The sequence below is a fragment of the Myxocyprinus asiaticus genome, chromosome 49, assembly GCF_019703515.2.
Source record: "Myxocyprinus asiaticus isolate MX2 ecotype Aquarium Trade chromosome 49, UBuf_Myxa_2, whole genome shotgun sequence".
Lineage (NCBI taxonomy): Eukaryota > Metazoa > Chordata > Actinopteri > Cypriniformes > Catostomidae > Myxocyprinus > Myxocyprinus asiaticus.
The window spans coordinates 1,501,759-1,527,830 of NC_059392.1; the positions used below are offsets into that span (position 1 = coordinate 1,501,759).

Consider the following 26,072-nt stretch of genomic DNA (forward strand, 5'->3'; position numbering starts at 1 on the left):
AGGACTGGAGTAATATGCTCTGATTTTTAGGTTCAGGTGAGAATCCTCGCAGCGGCATTCTGAATGAGCTGCAGGTGTCTAATGGTCTTTTTGGGAAGGCCGGTGAGGAGTCCATTGCAGTAGTCCACCCTGCTGGTGATGAATGCATGAACAAGTTTCTCTAAGTCTTGACTGGATACAAAACATCTATTTCTGGCTATATGTTTTAGATGATAGTAGGGTGATTTAGTTATTGTTTTGATGTGACTACTGAAACAGGTCTGACTCCAAAATGACACCAAGATTCCTGACTTGATTTATTTTTGTCTTTAGACCCTTGAAGTCAAGGTATGTGTTCACCTTGGGAATTTTGCCTTTGTTGCCAAATACAATGACCTTTGTCTTGTCGTTTTTTAACTGAATGAAGTTTCGGCACATCCAGCTGTTAATTTCATCAATGCACTTGCACAGAGTGTCTATGGGGTTGTAGTCATTTGGCGAAAGGGCTAGATAAATCTGGGTGTCGACTACATAGCTATGGTACCCAATTTGGTTCTTTTTCATAATTTGGCCTATGTAGTGGAAGCATATATAGGTTGAACAGGAGCGGTGCAAGAATTGAGCCTTGTGGGACTCCACACGTCATGGACATCCACTCAAATTCTTAGCTGCCTATGTTCACATAGTAACCCCTCCCATCTAGGTATGACCTGAATCAGCTGAGGACCGTCCCAGAGAGCCCTACCCAGTTTTCCAATCTGTCTAGGAGAATGTTGTGGTCAACAGTGTCAAAAGCAGCACTGAGATCTAATAATACCAGCAATGATATTTTGCCTGAATCAGTATTTAGCCGAATATCATTAAGGATCTTTATGAGTGCGATCTCTGTGCTGTGATGCGGTCAGAATCCAGACTGGAAATTGTCCAAGTAGCCATTCGAGTTTAAGAATTTGTTCAGCTGATTGAAAACAACCTTTTCAATTTTCTTGCCTATGAAAAAAAGGATTTTTTTTTACCCCCTTTTCTCCCAATTTGGAATGCCCAATTCCCACTACTTAGTAGGTCCTCATGGTGGCACGGTTACTCACCTCAATCCGGGTGGCGGAGGACAAGTCTCAGTTGCCTCCGCTTCTGGGAACGTCAATCCGCGCATCTTATCATGTGGCTCGTTGTGCATGACACCACGGAGACTCCACATGTGGAGGCTCATGCTACTCTCCGCGATCCACGCACAACTTACCATGCGCCCCATTGAGAGCAAGAACCACTAATCACAACCACGAGGAGGTTACCCCACGTGACTCTACCCTCCCTAGCAACCGGGCCAATTTGGTTGCTTAGGAGACCTGGCTGGAGTCACTCAGCACGCCCTGGATTCAAACTCGTGACTCCAGGGGTGGTAGTCAGCGTCAGTACTCGCTGAGCTACCCAGGCCCCGGCATTGACTATTTCTAACAGATCTTTTTCTAAACAGTTAAACACATTTTTGAAAAATGGTGTGGAGTGTGTCAAGACAGCAGGTTGATGTTTTAAGATGCTGAACTATTTCTTCCAGGGTTTTGCCATCAATTGCCTAAAAATCAGACATGGTGACTAATTTCTGAAGTTTTTGTGCTGGGTGCTGTCTGACCTCAGTACAACAACAGGATGAGCTGATCGCCATTCTAGTATCATTGATCTTATAAAAAGATGCAAACTCGTTGCATTTGCTGTCAGAGAGCATATCACAAGGAACCTGTGTTGGGGGGTACAGTTAGTCTCTCTACAGTAGCAAAAAGAGTGCAGGTGTTGTTTATATTGCTGTTAATAATGTTTGAGAAGAAAGTCTGACAGCTGTACCTAGTTCCACATTGAAAGCATGAAGTGGACTTCAAGTTGTGTTGAGGGTCATAAAATTCAAAGTTATTTCATAGAAACGAGCACTTCACATTACACTGAACTTTAATAACTTTTAAACACTGGCGTTTTATGAATGATATCTCTTAAGACAGAAAATAAATTGATCTGTGTGAACTGCAAACAATTACGTTTACTTTATAATAAATTTAAGCATGTTTCTCCATTTCTGCCAATTAAATGAAGTTCTTAACTCTTGTAAAGTTTCTCAGCTCAACATCAATGAAAGGGTTAGTTTTAGACACAGCTTGTGTTTATATTGGTACAGTTGTCATGTACTGTTAACTGTTACGAAACTCCATTCGCAGTCACACCTTTATCTTCATCTCCATCTGTAAGAAAACACAAAGAATTACAGAAGTTAAAGAGAAAAACTCAGTTTGTTATGTGATTATGTGATGATGCATTGTAAAGATAATCATAAATAATATTTACTTGTAAGCTAGAGCATTACTTTTTACATGTTTGAATTGAGTACTAAAGGAGTAGTTACTTAATACTTTTATCCATATTCAATGTAAAAAGTACTTAATCTTTTCTAATATATTTACTTCACCACAAAATCATTTATTTTCAGTGTAGTTAAGACAACATTCATCATCAAGTGTTTTTGTAGGATTTCTAATCAGGCACTGAATAGAGTACCATTAGAATTTAATTCAGCCAATAGAATCGCTATGGGGTCCAAATGGGATTTCCCCAATTATGGGGAAAATTCATGACCGGTATTTTGTAAACACAACTTTGAAAACCATGTGTGCCCTTTCTTATGGAAATTAGAACACCTGAAATCATTGCAACAACCCCATGTTCAAGTTTATGCCTCTGTACATCAATAATGATTATTTTAATGACTTAAAGAATTATGTTAGCATCAGAAAATATGTAAATACATTAATATGGTACTATACACGTTATTTATCATAGTCCAGGCTTTTCATGCAACACTCAGTATTATGCAATATGTAACAGGGGGTCCCTGTTCCATCTCTATATCCAACAAGGGGTCCTTAGCCTGAAAAAGGTTTAAGATACCTGTTCTAAACTACTACAGTTATCCCTCCTTCAGTGACAACTCCTTCTGTGAGTTTATTTGAATCTCATATTACTTACATGAAGACTTTGGATGATGCTTTTTCATATGAACCATTAGATTACCAATTTGGATGAAACTTTTCCCACATGGATGGCAGTGGTACGGTTTCTCTCCAGTGTGGATTCTTTCATGTGTTTTCAGGTTTGATGACATAGTGAATCTCTTGTCACAGTGTGAACACTTGTGAGGTTTTTCTCCAGTGTGAATTCTTTGGTGCTGTTTTAATAGGCCACCTGTAGTAAAAGACTTTGCACACTCAAAGCACACATAATTTTTCACACCGCTGTGCATATTCTGGTGATTTTTTAAATCGTTCAGCTGTGCAAAACTTTTTCCACATTGATCACATGTGTAAGGCTTCTCTCCAGTGTGAACCTTCATGTGAGTCTTAAAGTTTGCTCTAACAGTGAAACTCTTTCCACACTGATCACATGTGTACGGCTTCTCTCCAGTGTGGATTCTCATGTGATATGTAAGTGATTCCTTTCGTATGAAACTCTTTCCACACAGATTACATGTGTGCGGTTTCTCTCCAGAATGGATTCTCATGTGATTCGGAAGTTTTGCTTTATTTTTAAAACTCTTTCCACACTGATGACATGTGTGCGGTTTCTCCCCAGTGTGAACTGTCATGTGTCTTGTAAGGTAATCTTTATGTGTGAAACTCTTTCCACACTGATCACATGTGTGTGGCTTCTCTCCAGTATGAACTCTCATGTGCCTCGTAAGATTTGCTTTTCGTATGAAACTCTTTCCACACTGATCACATGTGTGCAGCTTCTCTCCAGTGTGAACTGTCTTGTGATTTTCGTTATGGGTGAAACTCTTTTCATACACAGCGCAGGTAGCAGATTTTTCAGCTCCTCTTTGGTTCTCTTCAATGTGTGAGTGATGATGATGTTTCTCCTCCACTTTATTGACTTCCATCAGGTCTAAAATGAGCATAAATAAAGTGCAGTTTAATAAACAAGTGCAAAATAGCAACACGAAAGCATGTAGCTAGAAGGAGAGCGTGGGTAGGAGAAACAGAATGTCCAACATATATCAAAACTATAACTAACTTTATTGAGTTCTAGAAGCATTGGTGGCAGATTCAGCGGTAAATAGCTCCTACATCTGTTTTACTTACAGGGTATGTAACTTAAAAGTATGATTTTCCACGTTATCTCCAAATCCTGTCTGTATCGCAAAGGTTTTCTGCCTGATTGAATGCTTCTGAGCCCAACTTGTTTATGGTTGATCTTATATTGGTATTGGCAAGTGTTTATTGTTTTAAAGTAGAGGAAATATTTTTGCCAGGTTTTCTAAGTAAGATACTACATGAAGTACCTTTAAAAATTCATTTGTTACACTGCAGGACCATTTAAAATGAAATCAGTTAAAATGTGCTTGCAATTGGTGACAATCTTAAAAGAAATGGTGACCATTTACAAGACCTGTACATGGTCCTTAAACTGCATGAATTCTAACTTAAAATGTTAGTACTGTATCTGTCATTGATTTTGCTTAAACATGGCTTAACGTTTGGAACGTATAGGAATACTTTGGAAAATAAGACAAATTTGTGAAAAACTGTACTTGTTGAACTTCACACTGGAGTGGACCCTCCCTCCACAGGACACCAGAAAGGAAAAACAAATAAATCTGGAGAATACAGAACTACATTCAAACTTCATTGGAATAACAAGAAGAATTAATATATTTGGAAAAGGATTTGACCAAAAGGAGAATTAAATAAATAACAACAGAGACAAGATAGCAGTGGAAGCCCAGAAGGACTTAAGAAATCAAAAGTAAACCAACAGAGGATTTCAACTGGCTCTTTGATAGAGGTAAGCAATCCACCCAAAAATATCTTCATAAAAACAAGTAGGAAGAGAGATTTAAATTAAAAGGAACTTTTAAAAAAACCTTTTAAACAAACCTGTCCAAAGGTTACCTGCTATGCTAATTCAAAATAACAATAGCACAGGCTAGTTGGCCTTCACACCTTCGGATTGGCTGGTTGAGCTATAGCCCTGAACATCATAGACTTGTGAGTATCCTACAGACATCCAGTCTGAGAAGAGCAGACAACAACACAAACTTAAAATCCAGAAAGAACATCACACAGCAAGTGTAAAATCATCACCACCAACATGCTTTTCTAAACAGAACACCCAGCTGTCTGGCACACAGCATTCTGCACACTTTTTGAACATTTTACAAAACACGGAATTTGTAAAGACGGACAACTGTGTATATATGAGGATTCAGAAAAAGACCTGGAGAACAGGCACCTAACAGTCAGCTTTTATCAAAATGGAACTGTAATGATGCAGGGAAATTATGTTGCCCTCACAAACTTTGAACAGACCTTCCACCCCCTACAAGCAATCCCCCATGTGTTTGCAAAAACACTGAAAGACATAGCATGGGGCAGACAGACCACCTCAACACCCCTCAAAACAAGACACCTGCCAATCCACCAAACACATCACAACAACACACCCAGGAGAAACCCACTGGTTCATCATGGAGAATTTCTGGCTCCAACCGGACATCACTGGGGTGCCCCACCCCATGCAAAACTCTACCTGAGAGCACCTCATGCACCAGGACAACACCACAGACCCCTACCTACATCAGGACACCACCAAAAACCTCAGACTGCCCCAGGATACCATCAAAGACACGCACCTGCAGCAGTTCAGCACCAAAGACCCCCACCATCAAAGAGACATCACCCCAGACAGAGGAGTAAGACTAAGAAGGGTCCACAGCCCCCAGCAACCAACCCAGCTCACCCAACACCTGCTGACAACATACCCTGCCCAGTACCACTTCCACAGCCCCGGAGCTATGCCCAGGCCCATAAAGGACAGGGAAAGACTCTGGAGATGGGTGAGATTAGACAGCTGTTGGACTACATCAGTGCCAAGCTGACATGAACAGATAAAAAAATAAGAGCAGCTAACAAATGTCACATTTGCACAAGAATGTCAAAATATTCATATTCAATAACACTCTATTAATATCTATTACAGACTCTATTACTTTAGTAATATAAAATATTTTATTTAAATTCAACATTTAGTATATAAGAAAAGGTATAACTCTTTTTTTGAAAACAAGAACTCTACACCTGGAATTCTGAGAATGCCACACTTTTGCAAATTATATGCTGCAGTTATATGTTTATGCCCTACACAGTAAAATTACGGTAACACTTTACAAAAAGGTTCCATTTGTTAACATTATTTAACAACATTACTGTAGTTAACACGAACTAATGAACTTAATGTTAGTTACAACATATACTAATACATTTAAATCAAAATTTGTATTAGCTAATGCACATTAATGCACTATGAACTAACATGAACAATGAACAATTGTATTTTTATTAACTAACATTATGATTAATGTTAAATATATAAATGTAAAAATATATTGTTTATTCATGATACCTAACGCATTAACTAATGTTAAAGAAATTAAACCTTTTTATTAAGTGTTACCAAAATTACATTAAAATTACATTAATTGTGAATTGTTACCATTTATTTGTATTAAAAACAGTTATGAATAGTTCTGTTGTCAATATCAAAAGGTCATTGTGACATACTGGCAACCAAAAACCATGAGAGCATCACACACAGCAGAGACACTTTCAAATATAAGAAACATATATCCATTACAAGCTCTAAAAATGCTCCAGTGAGAAATCGTTAATATCTATGATTTGTTTACTTTCTTTGGTGTCTAAAACAAAAATCACTAATTATTAAGTAAATGCGTGAAGACGTGGTGCCATTATTGAAGGTTAAACAGTTATATCTGTTATTAATGGTATTGTGACCAACATTAATCTGATTTCAATTGGGATCCACACAGAATAGCACTGAGATGAGTGACTGATGAGATATTGAGAGCGCACATGTTTGATTGACACAGGGAGTGCTCATGTTAAAGAGAGTGAAGCTGAAAGTGCTCATGATAGCTCAAACAGTCTGTATCGCATAACACATCTGATTGTCACGACTCATATTACATCACGTTACATTGTATTTGCATGTTTATTTGTTGTTTAATTCATTTTTATACCCATTAGCAACCTCTTTACCCTCTTTCTACACACTGTGCAGCGAGTCAGAATAACTAGCGTAATGACTCTAGAAAACGGGCACCTTGATATTCATACAAGTGCAACTCTTACACATTTTTAAAAACAAAACTGCATATTCATGTGAATTACATCATGTCTGAAAGTTTAAATTCGTGAATGCTTAGAATTGCCAACAACTCACCCTCCAAGGGCCACACTGTCATGCTTCAAGGGCTGAGCAAGCAACTCATTCATTAGAGGAGCAGTGTATGTGTGATTCCCTGCATGCAAAAAAGATCTGCCCTGATTCTAGGCATGATCGGCTGATCACGGATTTAAGACGAATATCAGCTGATTTCGATTGGTGGCTGATTGTCAATAAGAATGGGAAAGATCTCCTGCAGCTCTGTTGAAGTCTGGGTCTGTACATTGTCAATGGTAAGGTACAAGGGGACACTTCAGGGAGATTTACATTTGCCTCTTGGGAATAGCACACTAGATTATATGATAACACACTTAGATCCTTCATCTCTCAGAGCATTCACTGTTAAAGAACTAACCCTTCTGTCCGATCACAGCCAAATTACTGTGTATCTCAAAAGGACAAGGACTAACATTAATAACACATAGCCCAGTAAGCTGTACAATATCAGAAATCCATACAGATGGGCTGAAAACAGCACAGAGATGTACCAGAAAGCAATAAGCAGACAAACTCAGAATGCTTCCTAATCAAAAACACAGAGATCCAAATAACACAGAGATTCGCCTTCTCTACTGTGAAACATTAAAACAATACAAACATACACTCAGAACCAAAAAAGCACAATACACCCAAAAGCAACTGACAATAATCAAGAAGTCAGTCAATACAAACCAATTTTGGGACAATTGGAACAACCTAGAAAAAAAAAACTGACCAGGAAGAACTGACAATCCAAAACAGAGAAATATGGGAAACTCACCAAACATTATTTAATAAAGTAGAAACTGGCACAAATTGTAAGCAAAATCAAATAACGAAACAATTGGAAGTACTAGAATTGGCCATCAAAGATAATCAAAACCCACTGGACCTTCGTATTACTGAAAAGGAACTTAAAAACTTTGCATCAAGATGGCGCCGTGGATGGCTGCCTCGGTGTGTAGCTCTTCAGTTCTTTTGTTGTTTTTGTTTGTTTGTCCTGTGTTCAGTAATATTTTTCCAGTCAGTTTTACCAGGGACGAACTGCTGAACATTCGGCAGCATATACCAGATGACCTTTTCCCGGTTTTTGAATATTCTGCCGTTTTGCTGGACATTTTAGTCGGAGGCGCAGCTGTGTTGTTTAAACGCGCTAGGAGATGCAGGTGAGGGAGACGAGCAGGCGCGCTGGTCAGGCTGCGTCGCCACGGATTTCAAACAGTGTGGCCGAGTATTCATCTTGCGAATCTCCGCTCTCTTCCTAACGAAACAGACGAACGACATCTCCTCACCCGTGGAAACAAGGACTTTTCAAACTCTGCTGCCTTGTGCTTCACAGAAACCTGGCTGAGTGAAGCCATTCCGGACAGCGCGTTACATCTGCCGGGCTTTCAGCTGTTCAGAGCGGATCGCATCGCAGAGTTAACGGGGAAAACGAGAGGTGGTGGAACATGCTTTTACAACAATGAAAGTTGGTGTACAGATGTAACAACGTTAAAGAGGATGTGCTGTCCTAATTTTGTAGCGCTCTTTATTAACTGTAAGCTGTTCTACTCACCGTGGGAGTTTTCTTCATTTATTCTGGTGAGTGTGTATATCGCCCCAAGCGGCTGGCTGATCAAATCACAGACATGGAACAACAATACCCGGACTCAGTTATTATTATTCTTGGGGATTGTAACAAAGCAAATTTCACACGTGAACTGCCCAAATACAAACAGCACATTACATGCCCAACCAGAGACAGAAATATACTGGATCACTGCTACAAAACAATAAAGGATGCATATCACTCTGTTCCTAGAGCAGCTTTGGGACTATCTGATCACTGTCTGGGTCATCTTCTTCCAACCTACAGGCAGAAATTAAAATCAACCAAGCCAATAGTAAGGACTGTAAAGAGATGGACCAATGAAGCAGAACGGGAACTACAAGCCTGCTTCGATTGCACGGATTGAAGTGTTTTTGAGGCTGCAGCCACAGACCTGGACGAGCTCACAGATACTGTTACATCATATATCAGTTTCTGTGAGGATATGTGCATTCCTACTAGGACTTATTTAAAGTTCAACAACGTCAAACTGTGGTTTACAGCAGAGCTCAGGCAGCTTCGTCAGGCCAAAAAGGATGCTTACAGGGGTGGGGATAAAGTCTTGTACAATCAGGCCAGGGACACACTGAACAAGGAAGTGTGCTAAAAGAAGATACTCTGAGAAGCTGAAAACAATTTTCAGCTAACGACGCTGCATCAGTGTGGAGTGGCATGAAACAACTCACAAATTACAGGACTCCTACCACCAACCCTGTGGTGGACCAACAACTGGCTGACGACCTGAATATTTTCTACTGCAGATTTGAAAGGCCCAATCTCACACCCCACACCCACTGACCTTCACTTCACACAAACACCAACACCTCCTGCAACCCCCCTCCTGCTACTCAACCTGCACTTAAGATCTGTGAAGATGATGTGAGCCGGGTCTTTCGGAAACAAAAGACGAGGAAAGCTTCAGGCCCAGATGGCGTGTCACCAGCATGTCTTCGATCCTGTGCTAACCAGCTGGCCCCCATCTTCACACAGATCTTTAATAGATCACTGGAGCAGTGTGAAGTCCCATGCCTTCACAGCTGAGGAGATCAGCCAGTCTCAGTATAAACGCACACTCACAAACATTCGGCCTAACCCAATTATACACAAAGAAAAGCAAAAATACATAACGCATTGGACAAACACCATTTAAAATCAATACAAATTGTAATGTTATTTGGCACTAAATCGAGAGTACCCAGTGGCAAACTATCGGACCACGGTGACTGACAAAATTTTAAGAAAAGTCTGGCTATAGAGACGGGCCGCCGCAGACAGAAATGGCTGCCCCGCGAGGACAGACTGTGCTCCCAATGCATCCTGGGAGTGACTGAGACAGAGCTGCACTTCCTCACACAACGCACAAAATACTAATCAATTAGATTAAATATTACCTCAAAATTAACAATATATGCCCAGATTTCAATTAATGTACACAGACACGAAATTGTTTTTTTAATTCTAGGTGAAAAAGTAGAATGTGCAAATATAGCTGCAAGATTTGAAGTATCCTGTAGAAACCTGAGGGACAACCAAAACTAAAAATAAATAAATAAATAATACATGAATGTGTTGATGACCCCTGCCCCAATCCCCTACCCCTGTTACCAACCCTATATAATGTTGTATTAATGCTGGATAGTTATTTCTTTATAGTTATTATTGTTTTCATGTTCTAGTCCTTGTTCAGCTCCTGTTCTGTTTTTCTATGTAATGTTTTTTTCATGCCAATAAAGCTCTTTGAATTGAATTGAGAGAGAGAGAGAGAGAGAGAGAGAGAGAGAGAGAGAGAGAGAGAGACATTACCTGTTTCTGTCTCGACTCTCAGCTTTGATCTTATCGGCGTCTAATATTGATCTGCAGTAATGATGAAACAAGCTGTATTTGATGAGTGACGCAGTTTCCGGTCAGTAAAACAGTACGTTCTGTACGCATGCGAGTAGTGTGAAGAGATTCCGGACATGCGTCTTCTTCTTCTTCTTCTTCTTCTATTTAAAGGAGGATCGAAACTACCGCCACCTACTGTAATTATGGAGAAACACTAAACCGCCTCTACTCAGCGTCTATCAGAGATAATAAAGCTTCAGCACTGCCTGTTCAACTCTTCTGGTATGGAAGTAAATTCATGACTAAATTCTTTGAAGCATAAAAACATGTTGAATGGCTCTAATTTATCAGTATCAATTATCAGTGCTTGCATTTAAATGTGTTGAATTTACAGTGCTTGCATTTTGGAGGGCTGAAATTTAACATTGTTGTATTTTTAAGCATTGAATATTTCATTTGGAAACATTTCAAAACTAATTTAATTATTCAAAATTCAACAATAAATATTCACCTTCCAAAGTTCATTTCCAAAATATTCAGTTCCTTTGAAAATACCATCTAGATTTTTTCGACAGGTAAAATTCAGCCCGTTCTATTTCGCTTCCTCAAATTCAGTGGTTCAAATTTCTGAGTTAGTACAGTTTAATAACCTCCTGTTTAAATCTGATTATTATATAACTGTAATTTGATCTTGTTCTTCAGCTGTGTTTAGTGTCTGTGATGGAGAGAGATTATGTCACTCTACACACTGATGTTACTAAAATACTGACAGATGATGAGATCAAGTGGAGGTTTGGAGCTGGAAATATTCACATCACTAATGAGACCGTAAATATTACAACAATACAACTGATAATGAGAGATTCAAAAGCAGACTGCAAGTAGATCAGACTGGATCTCTCACCATCACAAACATCAGAACAACACACGCTGGACTTTATAAACTAAGTATCTTTGCTGGAAAATAAGGAGAAAACAGGAGCTTCAGTGTTTACTGTTTATATAAAGTATTACAGTATAATTTATTCTCAGTGTAAAAATCTTTCCACACTGATTGTATGCTTGGACTAAAAGATCTAATGGAGGATGATTACTGAAGCCATCAAATGACAACTGGACATTCAATTTTATGCAATATGTAACAGGAGGTCTCTGCTGTCCCCATCTCTATATCCACCAAGGGGTCCTTAGCCTGAAAAAGGTTGAAGATACCTGTTCTAAACTATTACAGGCATGTTTGCCATTACAGTGACAACTCCATCTGTGAGTTTATCTGAGTCTCATATTCAGAAATATTTCTATTTGGACAAATAAATACAAATGCATTTTTAATTTATCATTCATTTATTTAATGTTCTCAACTGATTATGACTTTACTGAACTGATTTATCTATATGACTACTGGTTTGATTTAATTACTATATGAACTATATAAACAGTTAAAGAAACACTGTGAGCCCAACTGCATCTTAATTATACAATAGTGTTGCCAGGAGACTTCTCAATGAGGTGAGGTAAAACAGCACCGACCCGCCGAGGCATGGACTCTATAAGACCTCTGGGGAATTTGGAGGCCAGGGCAACACCTTGAACTCTTCATCATGTTCCTCAAACCATTCCCGAACAATGTGTGCAGTGTGACAGGGCACATTATCCTGCCAAAAGAGACCACTGCCATCAGGGAATACCATTACCTTGAGGGGTGTACCTGGTCTGCAACGATGTTTAGGTAGGTGGCACGTGTCTAAATGATGTCCACATGAATGGCCGGTCCCAGGGTTTCCCAGCAGAACATTACAATCGCATACTTCGCACACTACTTTTACTGCTTCTGCAACATCAGTCTATGTCAGAAATAGTAATAGCAGTAAGTAGTATGCCACTTTGAACTCGCCCTGTGATTGTTTTCAGTTCACAGTCAATATAATCCTCACAAAATATGTGATTACAGTCACAAAGATGCAAACTTTTTCAAAATGCTCACTTAGCTTCGCTCACAAAGTGCCAGTGGAAACGTACGGTTACGGCCTACAGGTGTGAGAAACACCTTTCTGTGTGTGCATGTGTGTGAGTCATGTTGGGGGACGGGGCTCATTTTTTAGTGCAAGCTGAGGCCCCTTATGTCACGAGACCCGTATCAAGTGAAACAGGTGAAACATAGCAAAGCCCGCTTCTGCTCATATTACTTACAAAAAGACTTTGTATGATGCCTTCTCAGATGCCTCTGTAGATTACCAATTTGGTTGAAACTCTTCTCACATGGAGGGCAATGGTACGGTTTCTCTCCAGTGTGGATTCTTTCATGTGTTTTCAGTATTGATGATTGAGTGAATCTCTTGTCACAATGTGAACACTTGTAAGGTTTTTCTCCAGTATGGATTCTGTTGTGCCGTTTCAAATCGTTGCCTGTAGTAAAAGCCTTCTTACACTCGATGCACACATGGTCTTTCACACTGTTGTGTAATTTCTGGTGCCTTTTAAAATTGTTCAGATGTGCAAAACTCTTTCCACACTGGTGGCAATTGTGTGGCTTCTCTCCAGTGTGGATTCTCGTGTGAATCTTAAGGGTTTCTTTATATTTGAAACTTTTTCCACACTGATCACATGTGTACAGTTTCACTCCATTGTGGATTCTCTCATGTCTTTTCAGTGTTGATGACCGAGAGAATTTCTTGTCACAGTGTGAACACTTGTGGTGTTTTTCTCCAGTGTGAATTATCTGGTGCTGTTTCAGTTCACCTGCTGTAATAAAAGTTTTTGCACAATCAAAACACATATAATTTTTCACACCAGTGTGTATTTTCTGGTGCAATTTCAAACTGTGCAGCCGTGCAAAACTCTTTCCACACTGATCACATGTGTATGGTCTCTCTGCAGTGTGCATTCTCATGTGTTTTGTAAGGTATTGTTTTCCTTTGAAACTCTTTCCACACTGATCACATGTGTACGGCTTCTCTACAGTGTGAACTCTCATGTGGCTCTTAAGGTTTTCTTTATTATTGAAACTCTTTCCACACTGGTCACATGTGTGCAGCTTCTCTTCAGTGTGAACACTTATGTGTCTTTTAAGGATTTTTTTTCGTGTGAAACTCTTTCCACACTGATCACATGTGTGTGGTTTCTCTCCAGTGTGAACCATCTTGTGATTAGTTAGATTTGCTTTATGTCTGAAACTCTTTGCATACACAGGAGAGGCAGCAGATATTTTGGACCCTCTTTTTTCTTTTCCTCTTCTCTTCTCTTGAGTGTGTGTGTGATGACGATGTTTCTCCTCCACTTTACTGACTTCCATAAGGTCTAAAATGAACATAATAAAGTGCAGTTTAATAAACAAAAGCATTCCAGATATCAATCCTTTGGGAGTTTCTACTGCAGGGCTAGTCAACTGGCAGCCCATGGGCCAAATCCAGCCCGCCAATCATCTTTGTCTGGCCCTCCGACTAATTTTTGATTAAACTGTCTCGCCATCTGAAATACCAAAGCACACTCTGTGCAAAACTCAGCATTCATAGGCGTGAAACTCAACAATCAGTGGTGGGTTTAACAACGGCAATGGCACATGCAACAGCATTCAGCCATCATCAGTTGTCCGGACTGGGATGCACGCTTAAGCTTTTCTGGCGATAGTTTAGTTACATTGCTTTGCTAAATATGGATTGCACCGTTTAGGTGAGCATTTATGTGAGCATTTGACAGCGTCTTTTTCAATCAAATGTATTTATATAAATTGCGTTCAAATCTACAGATGTAAAAAACGATTACCGCAGTTGACAAAAATGTTGTCAGCACATATACACATCAAAAGAGAAATCGATTTTGAAAACAAACCGTTCAAAGAAAATGTGCATAAAAGTTTGCTTTTATTCACTATTCTTGAAGAGTTTAACAATCGTGTCTCATCTATTCAGGGTCTGTAGGGCTCGTAAAAAAGTGATAATGTGAAACTGAACATGCAAATATCCTGATTATATTTGGTTCTATACAGCTGTGAGTCAGCCCTCTCCATCATGAACAGCATCAACTCAGTTTGTTCTTCTTTTGCCAATGATTACCAACACAAAAATCTGGCTCCAGCGCTGGCTACTGTGTGCAAATTCACAATATTTGCAGGACAATTTTTTTCCCTCACTGAATAGGATGATACTTTATAGAGAAAATGGAAGAATAGACATTTGATATTTTTTTCCAAAAAGAAAATTACATTTAAATGCATTTAAAAAAAATAATAATTTTTTATCCCTTTTCTCCCAATTTTGGAATGCCCAATTCCCACTACTTAGTAGATCCTCATGGTGGTGTGGTTACTCACCTCAATCCGGGTGGTGGAGGTCAAGTCTCAGTTGCCTCCGCTTCTGAGACCGTCAATCCGCACATCTTATCACGTGACTCGTTGTGCATGACACCGCGGAGACTCACAGCATGTGGAGGCTCATGCTACTCTCTGCGATCCACGCACAACTTACCACGCACCCCATTGAGAGCGAGAACCCCTAATCATGACCAGAAGGAGGTTACCCCATGTGACTCTACCCTCCCAAGCAACCGGGCCGATTTGGTTGCTTAGGAGACCTGGCTGGAGTCAGTCAGCACGCTCTGGATTCAAACTCGCGACTATACTCGCTGAGCCACCCAGGCCCAATTAAAATGCACTCTTAAGTAAACATGACATTATTATATGAGCATTGTTTTCATATGTGGGTTGATATCATGAGAGGGCTTTAGCAGATCTAAATGTTCCTCAACAATAGCCCTGAAGTGTTAAAAAAAAGTCTTTTTTTCAGCCAGATCTTATGAAGGAATTTATGGCCAGACCTTAAAAAATTATTATTCAATATACAGTATACCCTGTGACTATTTTAGTATGAATAAATACACAGTATTAAAGTTTTTATTTATTTATTTATTTATTTATTAAATTTTTTTTTTAAGTAAAATGTTACTTGCAATGAAAGTGCTAGCTAAGGTGAAAACTGAAAAAAAAAAAAATAATAATAATAATACATTGGCCCTCGCCAAGTTTTCATCTGGATAATCTGGCCCCTGCAAGAAAGTAGTTGAAGAGACTGTTCTACTGTATGCCCTAAGAAGATATGGAATATGAAGCAAGAATCACATGGATTACTTTTAAGACACTTTTGGGTCCTTTTTCAAGCTTAAAACATTTCCTAATATGTATAGCAGAAGACACAAATGACATGAAGGTGGCTAAATGATGAGAGAATTTTCATTTTTGTGTGAACTATTTCTTTAAAATGATTGAGACTCACCAAATATGACTGGAAAAACATTCAACATAGGACAAACGACGAGTCAAACATGAACAAATGACTTCACAAGGAACACATGCCCTGCAGCCCAATTCGCATGCTGTCATAGTATGCTGAAAAGAGAATGTCAAAGATACCGACCTATACACTGGACTTTCGAAGTTTGCATTTGTGCATGCCTTTTCAGCTATACTGGCAAAAAAGTGAACCAAAAGCATGCACATCCAATGGCAAAAAAGCTCAGTGTAGGTGCTCAACCAAAAGGGTGAATAGTATCAACAGAAAAAAGTCAGCACACCACAGCTCCAACAATATACAATTTATAGGCTGTATTGAAGGTATTGTTTCCACCTCTAATGGGTCTATTTTTGGAGCTGTGGTGTGCCGACTTTCACCTATATTGTCCACAACCCCTTGTTCTAGTGAGGAGGAGTTTGTTATGGTTCACTGGACTACATACATGGCGGCTGTGTGTGAGACCCATATTTTAAACAAGTCTAAAGGTTCATGATGTAAAAAAACAATTAGTTTACATTTACCTGATTAGCAAACAACCAGCTGCAATAATTTCACAGAGAACAGAAATGGTACTACTAAAGAGTGATTGAGTGATTAATAATCACTGTGGTTGTAACCGGATTATTCCTTGTGTATTACGGTCGCTCGTGTGTCCTAAGAACCTTCTTCTTTAAATAATCACTAAATAGATTGTGAACACCATGGATCAAATAACTTACAGTACCACAAAAATAATTTTTAAAAATATGAATATCCTTGAGGCCATAACTTTGAGTAAACAAACATTCCAAAGAAACAATCCAATTTTAGAGAGAGAGGTGAGGCACACAGAGAGAGATGCACTCCTGAGCTCCTGCTATTTTACGAAAAAACAAAAACATTTTGCTGGATCAACCAGGATTTTAGTGCTGGATCAAACTGAATTATATTTACACTGATTTGCATCAGTATCATTTGGGAACTTGGAATTTGAACAAACACTCTGAAAATCTCATTGCATTTTAAGAACTCCACAGACCACACCAGAAACAAAGCATCAGCCAACAGAGAAGCTACATGGACAATCTGATGGTATCAGTGTGCCGTGAGTAACTTTAAAAGACTGAAATATTGGAAACTTAAGGGAAACAAACAGCTAAGTTTAATACATAAAATTAAACCAAACAAAGTGAGAGTTAACCTAGGTCTGCCTGCCTACCTGCTCAACAACAACCCAAGATTTTTTCTGGAGGTGCAAAGTGGAAGATGTGAAAGTGTCTAAGCCAAACAAAGGGCTGAATGGCACACTGAGAGGCCAATAGTCTGAGAACGGCTAATCCAATCACAAATTCTGATGTCTGGATAGCTTCACACCTATCTAAATTTCAAAGGCATAAAGCAATCAAGGTGACAATGGATGGATGTGCCTCATCAGAGGGATGGGACCTCAACACTCTGGCCATCACATATCCTGACGATGTAACCAGCGAGACTGCAAGAAAGAAATGTAAAACTAAATTAATCAGAGAATTCCCAGAAACTCTCAGAGCAGGTTTCATGGAAATAAACAACAGAAGAGTAAAAACAGACCTGCTCTTTTATACAGAGTACTCAAATGCCTGACACTCAGCACACTGCTCCAATTTTAAAGACCTAAAAATGGGTGGAAATAGAGCCATGAGACAACTGTATCTGGACACTACACAAAGTTCAACATCAACCTGTATCACAATGGCACTGTAATGGTCCAGGGCTCAAAGGACAGACTTGAGCAATTTGAGAGAGACTTTGCTGAACTTAAAGTCATAGCTGAGAAGGAAAAGTCTCCTCTCCCCCCAACAACAGCAGCAGAGGAGGTCACAGCTTCACCTCCCCACACACACCCAGATCAACAGTTTCTATTCAGTGCATTCAGGAGTGCCTTTCCCAACTGGAAATGGAAATCAGTGAATTCAAAGAAAGCAAACTCCAAGAAACTGACACTTCTCAACATCTAAGAGAGGAGTTAAAGGCTTTTAAAGAGGAATACAGCATCACAATAGGACTGCTGGAGATGGAAATAAAAAATCTCCTTAAAAGGCAACAATAATTTAAATGAAAAAGTGTCTGAACTTAGAAAAGATCTGATGGAAAAAGACACTCTTATTCATAGCATTAATGAAAAACTGGAAAACGTAAGCAGAACCACCGATAAAGTGCATTTCAGTTGCTCATCCACAGACTCACAGACAGAAAATGAGCAACCTGCTACAGAAAACAGTCAGGAGACCAGCGATAGCACTGTCACACAGCCAGCTCAGCACAGTCTCCTCAAACACAAAACCATCAAACCCCTCACCACACCTCTCGGAAACCTTATAACAGCAATTCTTATAGACTCAAATGGTAAGTTCTTGCACCATCGAAAGCTCTTCGCTAAACACACGGTTGGCAAATTCTGGTGCCCCACAACAAATGGAGCACTCCAAATCCTCTGTCAGTCCACTCTGCACAACCCACAAAACATCATCATCCACAGAGTAACCAACGACCTCTATACCCAGAGGGAAAGAGTTGCAGACTGTGTCATAAGAGTGGCTAAGAAGGCTCACAGGGAATTTCTGCAGGCCAACATCACCATCTCAACCCTGCTACACAGGAAGCATTACCCTGCAGACCTAACAGCGTCAACCAGAGGATAACAACTGCATGTTCCAGCCTTACGGCCATCAACGTTGCCCACCACCCAATTCTAACGACTAGAGCCCGACCGATATGGGATTTTTGAGGCTGATACCAATTTTAGAGGGGGAAAATTCACCAATTACCAGTATGGTGGCCAATATAATACATTTTTAGCTGGAATGAAAACAGACCTTTTCTATGTGGATTGTTCACCGATATGACTATGCAAAGGTACTCAGAAGGCTGCTTTCTTAAACAAATATTTTTATCAAAGAATATTTGACATTATTATTATTATTATACATTATCAACAAATTCTAGAAATGAACACTGAGAAAATAAAGAATAAATAAAAATACAATAAATAGCTTAAAAACATCAGTATGTTCAGTATCAGTCAGTTGCTAACCATTTAAATAAAGAATAAATAAAAATACAATAAATAGCTAAATAAATATCAGTACTGTTTAGTATGTCAATTGCTGACCATTTAAATAAAGAATAAATAAAAATACAATAAATAGCTTTAAAAACATCAGTACTGTATGTTTAGTATCAGTCAGTTGCTGACCATTAAAATAAAGAATAAATTCAAATAAAATAAATAGCTAAATAAAAATCTGTACTGTTTAGTATCAGTCAGTTGCTGACCATTAAAATAAAGAATAAATTCAAATAAAATAAATAGCTAAATAAACATCAGTATTACTGTTTAGTATCAGTCAAATGCTGACCATTAAAATAAAGAATAAATACAAATAAAATAAATAGCTAAATAAACATCAGTATTACTGTTTAATATCAGTCAAATGCTGACTATTTTAATACTGCCAGTCATTTAGAGGCAGGTTGTAAAACAAGAAGCATTTACACCTGCAGAGACAAGAGAAAAACAGTGGCAGTGGTGTTACACTGTATTCTGCTATACAAGTTCAGGGGAAACTTTCAACAGTGGAAAACCAGACTTTTAAATATTACATTTTATAAATGCAACAACTAGAATTGCTCGGTTGAAGGGGGTACCAGACTGTGAATCCTGAACAAAACAGTTTGGTGAATACATGTTTACTCATTAGCTTCCACTCAGCTTACAAGCAATGAAAGTAGCTACATGGTTAGCTAGTTAGCTATAAGCTCGGTGTCGCGGAGAGTAAAAGATGGACCAGCATTGCATCTCACCAACTAGGTAAAAGCGTAGCGTGAAATAGACACAATCCACTACCGTACCATTGTTTGCTGAGCTTCAAAAAGATGCTCTGATGTTTACCTTTCAATCTGCTACATTACTGACTGCACTGATAAACTATAGCTGGCTAACGCGGCAAACACATTAACTCTGCTTAACTCCGCCCTGTCTGCAGAGCCACCATCAGCTCAGAGTCAGCTCTGTAAACAGTGGAGTCGGAGCACGCTCTGCTGAACAAACTACATAATGACACCAATTCTAAAGCATTGTTTTCTGCATTATATGTTCTGAAAAAAGTTTTCATATCTGCACATATCGGTAAACCTTTACGCCGATACCAATATATCGGTGAAAGGCTAAAATCGGCTGATAATATCGATCGGGCACTACTGACGACTGAGGATTTATATGACCATGCTAAAAACCTAAAAGATTCATCACTCGGCAGATATTCCCAATCTGCACCCTCACAACATCGGCATACAAGTACCAACAGCCATCGCAGTAACCAGCATTCACCTACACAAAGGGGCCCACAAACCAGACACACTCCAGTAAGAAGAGAGCAACCAACCAGACCAAAACACACTGAAGTCCAACCAAACACCTCTCAGCCCAGCTCCAGTCAACCTACAAACATTGACCCTTAAACACAACAACAGGAGGCACCTGACAGAACAGCACAGCCCTTCCCGCATTCACAGCAGCTCACTTATGCTGACGTAGTGAAGGGCAAAATACACACTGACTCCTCAGACAATACTGGGGTAAGCCACCTGGACCACCAAAACACCTCACTTTATTTCACAATGACTTCTTTCACTATAAGCTCTTATAATATTCAAGGCCTCTATTCCACAATCTTAGGGGCCAAGACTTTAAAAACAGAGTTTCTGAAAAACACTTACAACCAGGACATCATTATTCTGCAAGAAACATGGGGCAGATCAGACGTGGATAGTCACTGCCCTTTAGGATACAGGGAAATTGTATTGTCATCACTTAAAAACTGTAATGTGAAACGTGGTGGAGTGAAGACACTCTGGTGGGGTCATCATTTGGTACAAAGAGATTTTAAAAAACAACCTATCAATCATGAAAAAAGACTCAACACATGTTTGGCTTAAACTCAAAAAATAAATCATAGACTGTGATAAGGACCTTTATATCTGTGCAGCCTACATACCTCCATCAGAGTCTCCATATTACAAGGACAATCATTTTGATCAGCTTCAGACAGAAACCAGCCAATTCCAGGCCCAGGGGAATGTGATGTTATGTGGGGATCTAAATGCAAGGACAGGTTCAGAACCGCACATTATAGACGCCCATGAGAATAACCACATATTGAAAGCCAACACACATCTAACCCCCACCACTACAACACGGAACAAGCCGGACAGTACAGCCAACAAAAATGGTAAGTGTGTCTCTGTTGAGGTCTGGGTCTGTATATGCTTAGTGGTAGGTTCCGAGGGATCACTTTAGGTCGATTCACATACTGCTCAGCTCTTGGGGCTAGTGCAGTCGACTATGCCATTACAGACATGGGCCCCTCCTACATACATACATTCACTGTCAGACCACAGTCTTCCTTATCAGACCACTGTCAAACGAATGTGTTCCTAAAGAAGATGCAACACCTTAGAACAGACCAAGGGCCCAGCAACCTGTTCAAACTAAACCCAACATACAAATGGTCCCCAAAATATGAGTCAGAATTCCTTAGTGCAATTAGCTCCAAAGAAATGTCCAACCTAATCAACAGATTTCAAATAACACAGTTTATGGCTAACAAGATTGATGTAAATTCCACAGTACAACAAATAAATTATATTTATCAAAGGTGCTCAAAGCAAACCTACTCCATTCAAACAAGAAAACTAAACTAAAAACTGGGGATGAAATTTGGTTTGATAAAAACCTACTCGGACAGCTCTCTAACCAAAAACACAGAGAGTCACACAAAGCTGAAACCAGACAAAATCATTGTGAAGCACTCAGGGATTATACAAATACAATACGCCACAAAAAGCAACAACACCTGAACCACACTCTTAATGAAACTGAAGACTTAATAATAATCAGTTCTGGGAAAAATGAAACAGTCTGAATAAACAACACAGCCAGGACATAGCCATACAAAACAGAGAATTTTGAAAAGGCTATTTTAAAAACTTATTCAAAGAAATTTCTCCAGAAAATCTCACACCTGGCCAGAAAAACATGCAAAATAAGTCAGTTGGAATCTACAGTAAAAAAAACCAAAACCTTTTAGACTATCAGATTAGCAGAGAAGAATTGAAAGATGCACTTAAACTAAAACCCAGAAAGGCATGTGGTTTAGACAACATTAGAACAGAAATGCTGAAGCACAGCCCTAGAGTAATGCAGGAGGCCTTGTTAAAACTGTTCAACCTGGTTCTGCAGTCTGTCTATTTTCCTGATACCTGGAGTATGGGCTTAATACACCCATTATATAAGAGTGGCGTAACGAGGCAGGCGAGAAATGAGGATCTAAACGCAACTTTGCTAAACAAAGCAACACAGAATATAAAGAAAACAAAACACAGGGAATCCAAGTACAGAGCATAACAAACACATGTGAAGACTGAAAGAAAACAGGGAAAACAAGGGCTTAAAATACACAGGGGCAAATGAGGGAATGAGGAACACCTGGGGAAACAATCAGGGGAAAACCAATCATAAAATGAAACATGACTACAAAAATAACAGGAAACAGGAACGGGGAACTAAACAAGAATTTCAAAATAAAATCCAGACAAGGAAACAGGGAATACGTGACAGAGCCCCCCTTTAAGGAGCGGATTCCAGACACTCTACAAAAAACAAATTGTCCATGGGGTGTGGGGGAAAACAGAAAACGGGCAGTTCAAGAGGGCACAAGGTGCAAGGGGAGCAGAGGAACAAGGCAAAGTCAGGGAGGCTTGAGAACAAGGTGGAGCTGGAGGGATGAAGAGCCAGGGCGACACTGCAGGCTTGAAGGACCAAGCTCGAGCCAGAGGTTCAGAGGGCTGAGGTGGAGCTGGGGGCTTGGAAGACCGAGGCAGAGCCGGTTGGAGTGATGACCAAGGTGGAGCCGGAGACCAAAGAGGCCAGAGCAGATCAGGCAGAAGGCCAGGAGACCAGAGCAGATCAGGCAGATGGCCAGGAGACCAAGGAGACCAGAGCAGATCAGGCAGATGGCCAGGAGACCAAGGAGATGACCTCAGGGTGGGGACTGGGTCAGGAGTCCTGAAAGGCGGCCGCAGGGCCGAGACAGGGTCAGGCAGCAGAGCCGCTGTAAGAGTCTCTGGTAAGGCGGACGGAATCACTGGAGGAATTGTCTCTGGACGAGCGGGCGGAGCCGCTGGAGGAATAGTCTCTGGGGGAGCGGGCGGAGCCGCTGGAGCCGCTGGAGGAATAGTCTCTGGCAGATTACTCTAGATGGGACAAACACCCCATAGAGTTGCTGCATGCACAATTCTGTAGAAACATTCTAATGGGGCTTTTCCACTGCACGGTACAGCTCGACTCGACTCTGCTCGTTTTTTGGGGGTTTTCCACTGTGGATAGTACCTGGTACCTGGTACTTTTTTTAGTACCACCTCGGTCGAGGAGCCAGGTGAGCCGAGCCGATACTAAATGTGACGTCAAAAACCTGCAGATCACTGATTGTTCAGAGAGAATCGTTACTACCAGCGTCACTGGATTTGCGACACGGGACATCAACCCGCTAGTTTTAAAGTTAGCAACAGCAATAGCAGTATCATTTGTTCATGCGACTTTCGAATTGTAAAAAGAAATGGCTGTGTGCAAAACCACGCCGTGGTCAATAAACGAGCTGCAGACGTTCCTCTCGTTAGCAATGAACGAAATGACGCAAAACGAAAAAGTCTTTCAGGAAGTGTCTCAGCTGTTGGCCGCACACGGCCTACCAACAGTGTAGGGAAAAGTTAAAAAAAACTTAAAAGTGACCACAGAACCATCAAGGACCACAACAGCCGGAGTGGTTCAAACAGAAGAAAGTGGAAGTGGTTCGACCAAATGGACGCTATCTATGGCAATATACCGGAGAGCAATGGGAGGGAGAGTGCCCTGGACTCGGCACTGTTGGAGTCCATGATGGAGGATGGTATGTTTTGTTACGTTAACTCTATATTCTGTTTGAAAGCTTCACTTTATTTAGTTGACCAGTTACTGGAAAGCTTGCTTCTAAAACAACCAGGCCAATTTAATTGTTATACTTGTGTAAAATCACCATGGAACAACTGCTTTTGCAGCACGAGCTAGTAGCTAACAACTAGCAGTCGTGCTATTGTTTATGATGATGTCACAGCAGTAGAGGCGGTGCAGCTATGACGATCAGCATATAATCCCACCCACGTTAAGGCTGCACTAAACTGCAGTGGAAAAACAAGCTCAAAAAAGTAAAGCGAGTAGAGTCGAGTCGAGTCAAACTGTAATGTGCAGTGGTAACGTGCCATAAGAGTTCAGAGAAGAACACCTACTAATGCATACAGGGCCGAACTGGGCAGATACCCCCTAATTCTTCATATTGAAATTTTGGACACACTTAAATTCAAGTTCTCCTAACACACTGCAACATGAAGCCCTTAAAACCCAAGAGTTGAAGCTTAAAACCAGTCCCCTTTGTCAGCTGGCTCTGAAACTCACAAACCCACTAAAAACTAACAAACACCAGTTTCAGACCAGCACTGCTGAACAAAACCAAATCACAATAAACCAAATCATAAAAGAAAGCACAAATTCATATTTGGACCAATGGGAAAATGAAAGTAAAAACCTAAGCAAACTGGAATGTTATCGGACCCTAAACAGAATATCTCCACACTGTAAGAGATCCAAAACAGAGACGGATCCTCACCAAATACAGACTCACTGATCACAGTCTGGCCATAGAAAAAGACAGACACTGACAAACATGAACGAGTCTGTGCTCACTGTGACAGAGACACACTTTCTCCTTCACTGGGAGAAATGTACCTCTCAAACCTCATGCCACAGTTTTCCAGTTCAGTAGAAACAGATCAAATGCAGGTGTTACTGGAGGAGGACGATCTTCTGCTTCTTCTTCTTCTTCTTTGGGGTTTTATGGCAGTTGGCATCCAGATTGTTGCATTACTGCCACCTTCTGTTCACCGAGTCCAATTATTTAAAGTCGCTTGTCCAGTCCAGTCTTTTTCGGAAAATTAAATAGACACTTCCTCCCTTGTTTACTGTCTGTACATTCTAGAATACTTTTAATATTGTCCTCTATCCATCCTATTTTCCGTAGTCAGATCAACATTACTTGTCTTTCTTGGTTGAATTTCTCATATGACATAAGAATATGCTCAACTGTCTCATATTCCTGGCATTGAGTGCACAAACCTGTTGGATGTTTTCCCATGATGTGAAGTGTACCATTAAGCCTATATGGTACTAAGCCTGCTTATTATTACTTGCTCTCTCCGTTTCTTTTCTGTATTTCTTGCAATACCTACTCTGCTTTGTATTGAGTATAAATGTCTCCCTTTTACTTTTTAAAGATGTCTCCATTTTTTATTTATTTTCCTCCATACAATGCTTTTTCCTCCTGATTTTGATAACTTTATATTACTCTCAACATTTTCTTTTTTGGCTGCTTTTTTTTGTTGCCAATTTGTCTGCTCTTTCATTACCCTGAATACCTGAATGGGCTGGGACCCACATGAATGAGACATTTTTCCCCTGTCTAGTTATTCTTGAATGGGGAGGACAATCATGCATCAGTTGCAGCTAAATTCAGAAACCAATCACTGCCTTAATGTACTTCAGTCACAGTATTTTTATTTTCTTAAGTTCATAATGTCTTGTTAAATGCTTATTTTATTATATATTGTATAGTGTATACTGTTATTTTAGTTTTTATTTAATTTTATTAATTATCTGGCACCTTATTTTAATAATATTTTTATTGTTATTTGTTACTGTTTTATTATTATTATTTGTCTTGTCATTATCTGTTTTGTGTATTAATGCTTTGGCAATACTGTATGTAAACACAATCATGCTAATAAAGTACTTCAAACTGAAATTGAAAATTGAGAGACAGAGAGAGAGAGACAGACAGACAAACAGACAGAGAGACTGACAGAGAGACAGAGAGAGAGAGACTGACAGAGAGACAGAGAGAGAGACTGACAGAGAGAGAGAGAGAGAGAGAGAGAGAGAGAGAGAGAGAGAGAGAGAGAGACATTACCTGTGTCTGTCTCGACTCTCAGCTTTGATCTTATCGGCGTCTAATATTGATCTGCAG

At 39.8% G+C, this 26,072-nt stretch overlaps 2 protein-coding genes across 6 annotated transcripts in view; both read right to left on the minus strand.

The window, feature by feature from the left end:
• LOC127438042 (voltage-dependent calcium channel subunit alpha-2/delta-2-like) overlaps positions 1 to 26,072 on the minus strand; it is an 89,290-nt gene extending 63,218 nt beyond the window's left edge. For 3 of the 5 annotated variants that reach the window (XM_051693325.1, XM_051693316.1, XM_051693319.1), the window contains exon 1: positions 26,016 to 26,072. Coding sequence is in view for 1 of the 5 variants with exons in the window: in XM_051693321.1 (XP_051549281.1) it covers positions 2,989 to 3,898 (910 nt within the window). In the remaining 4 variants the exon portion in view is untranslated. Of the gene's footprint in view, positions 1 to 2,988; positions 3,904 to 10,636; positions 10,840 to 26,015 lie in introns of those variants that run through there. The other 2 variants (XM_051693321.1, XM_051693320.1) reach the window with 2 other exon arrangements.
• Positions 12,840 to 13,631, minus strand: LOC127438053 (oocyte zinc finger protein XlCOF15-like). Its single transcript, XM_051693338.1, has one exon. The coding sequence runs from the start codon at positions 13,629 to 13,631 to the stop codon at positions 12,840 to 12,842; it is 792 nt and encodes a 263-aa protein (XP_051549298.1).

Coding starts and splice junctions, on each gene's coding strand:
- LOC127438053 (XM_051693338.1), bottom strand. CDS start 13,631: ATGAGAGTTCACACTGTAGAGAAGCCGTACACATGTGATCAGTGTGGA.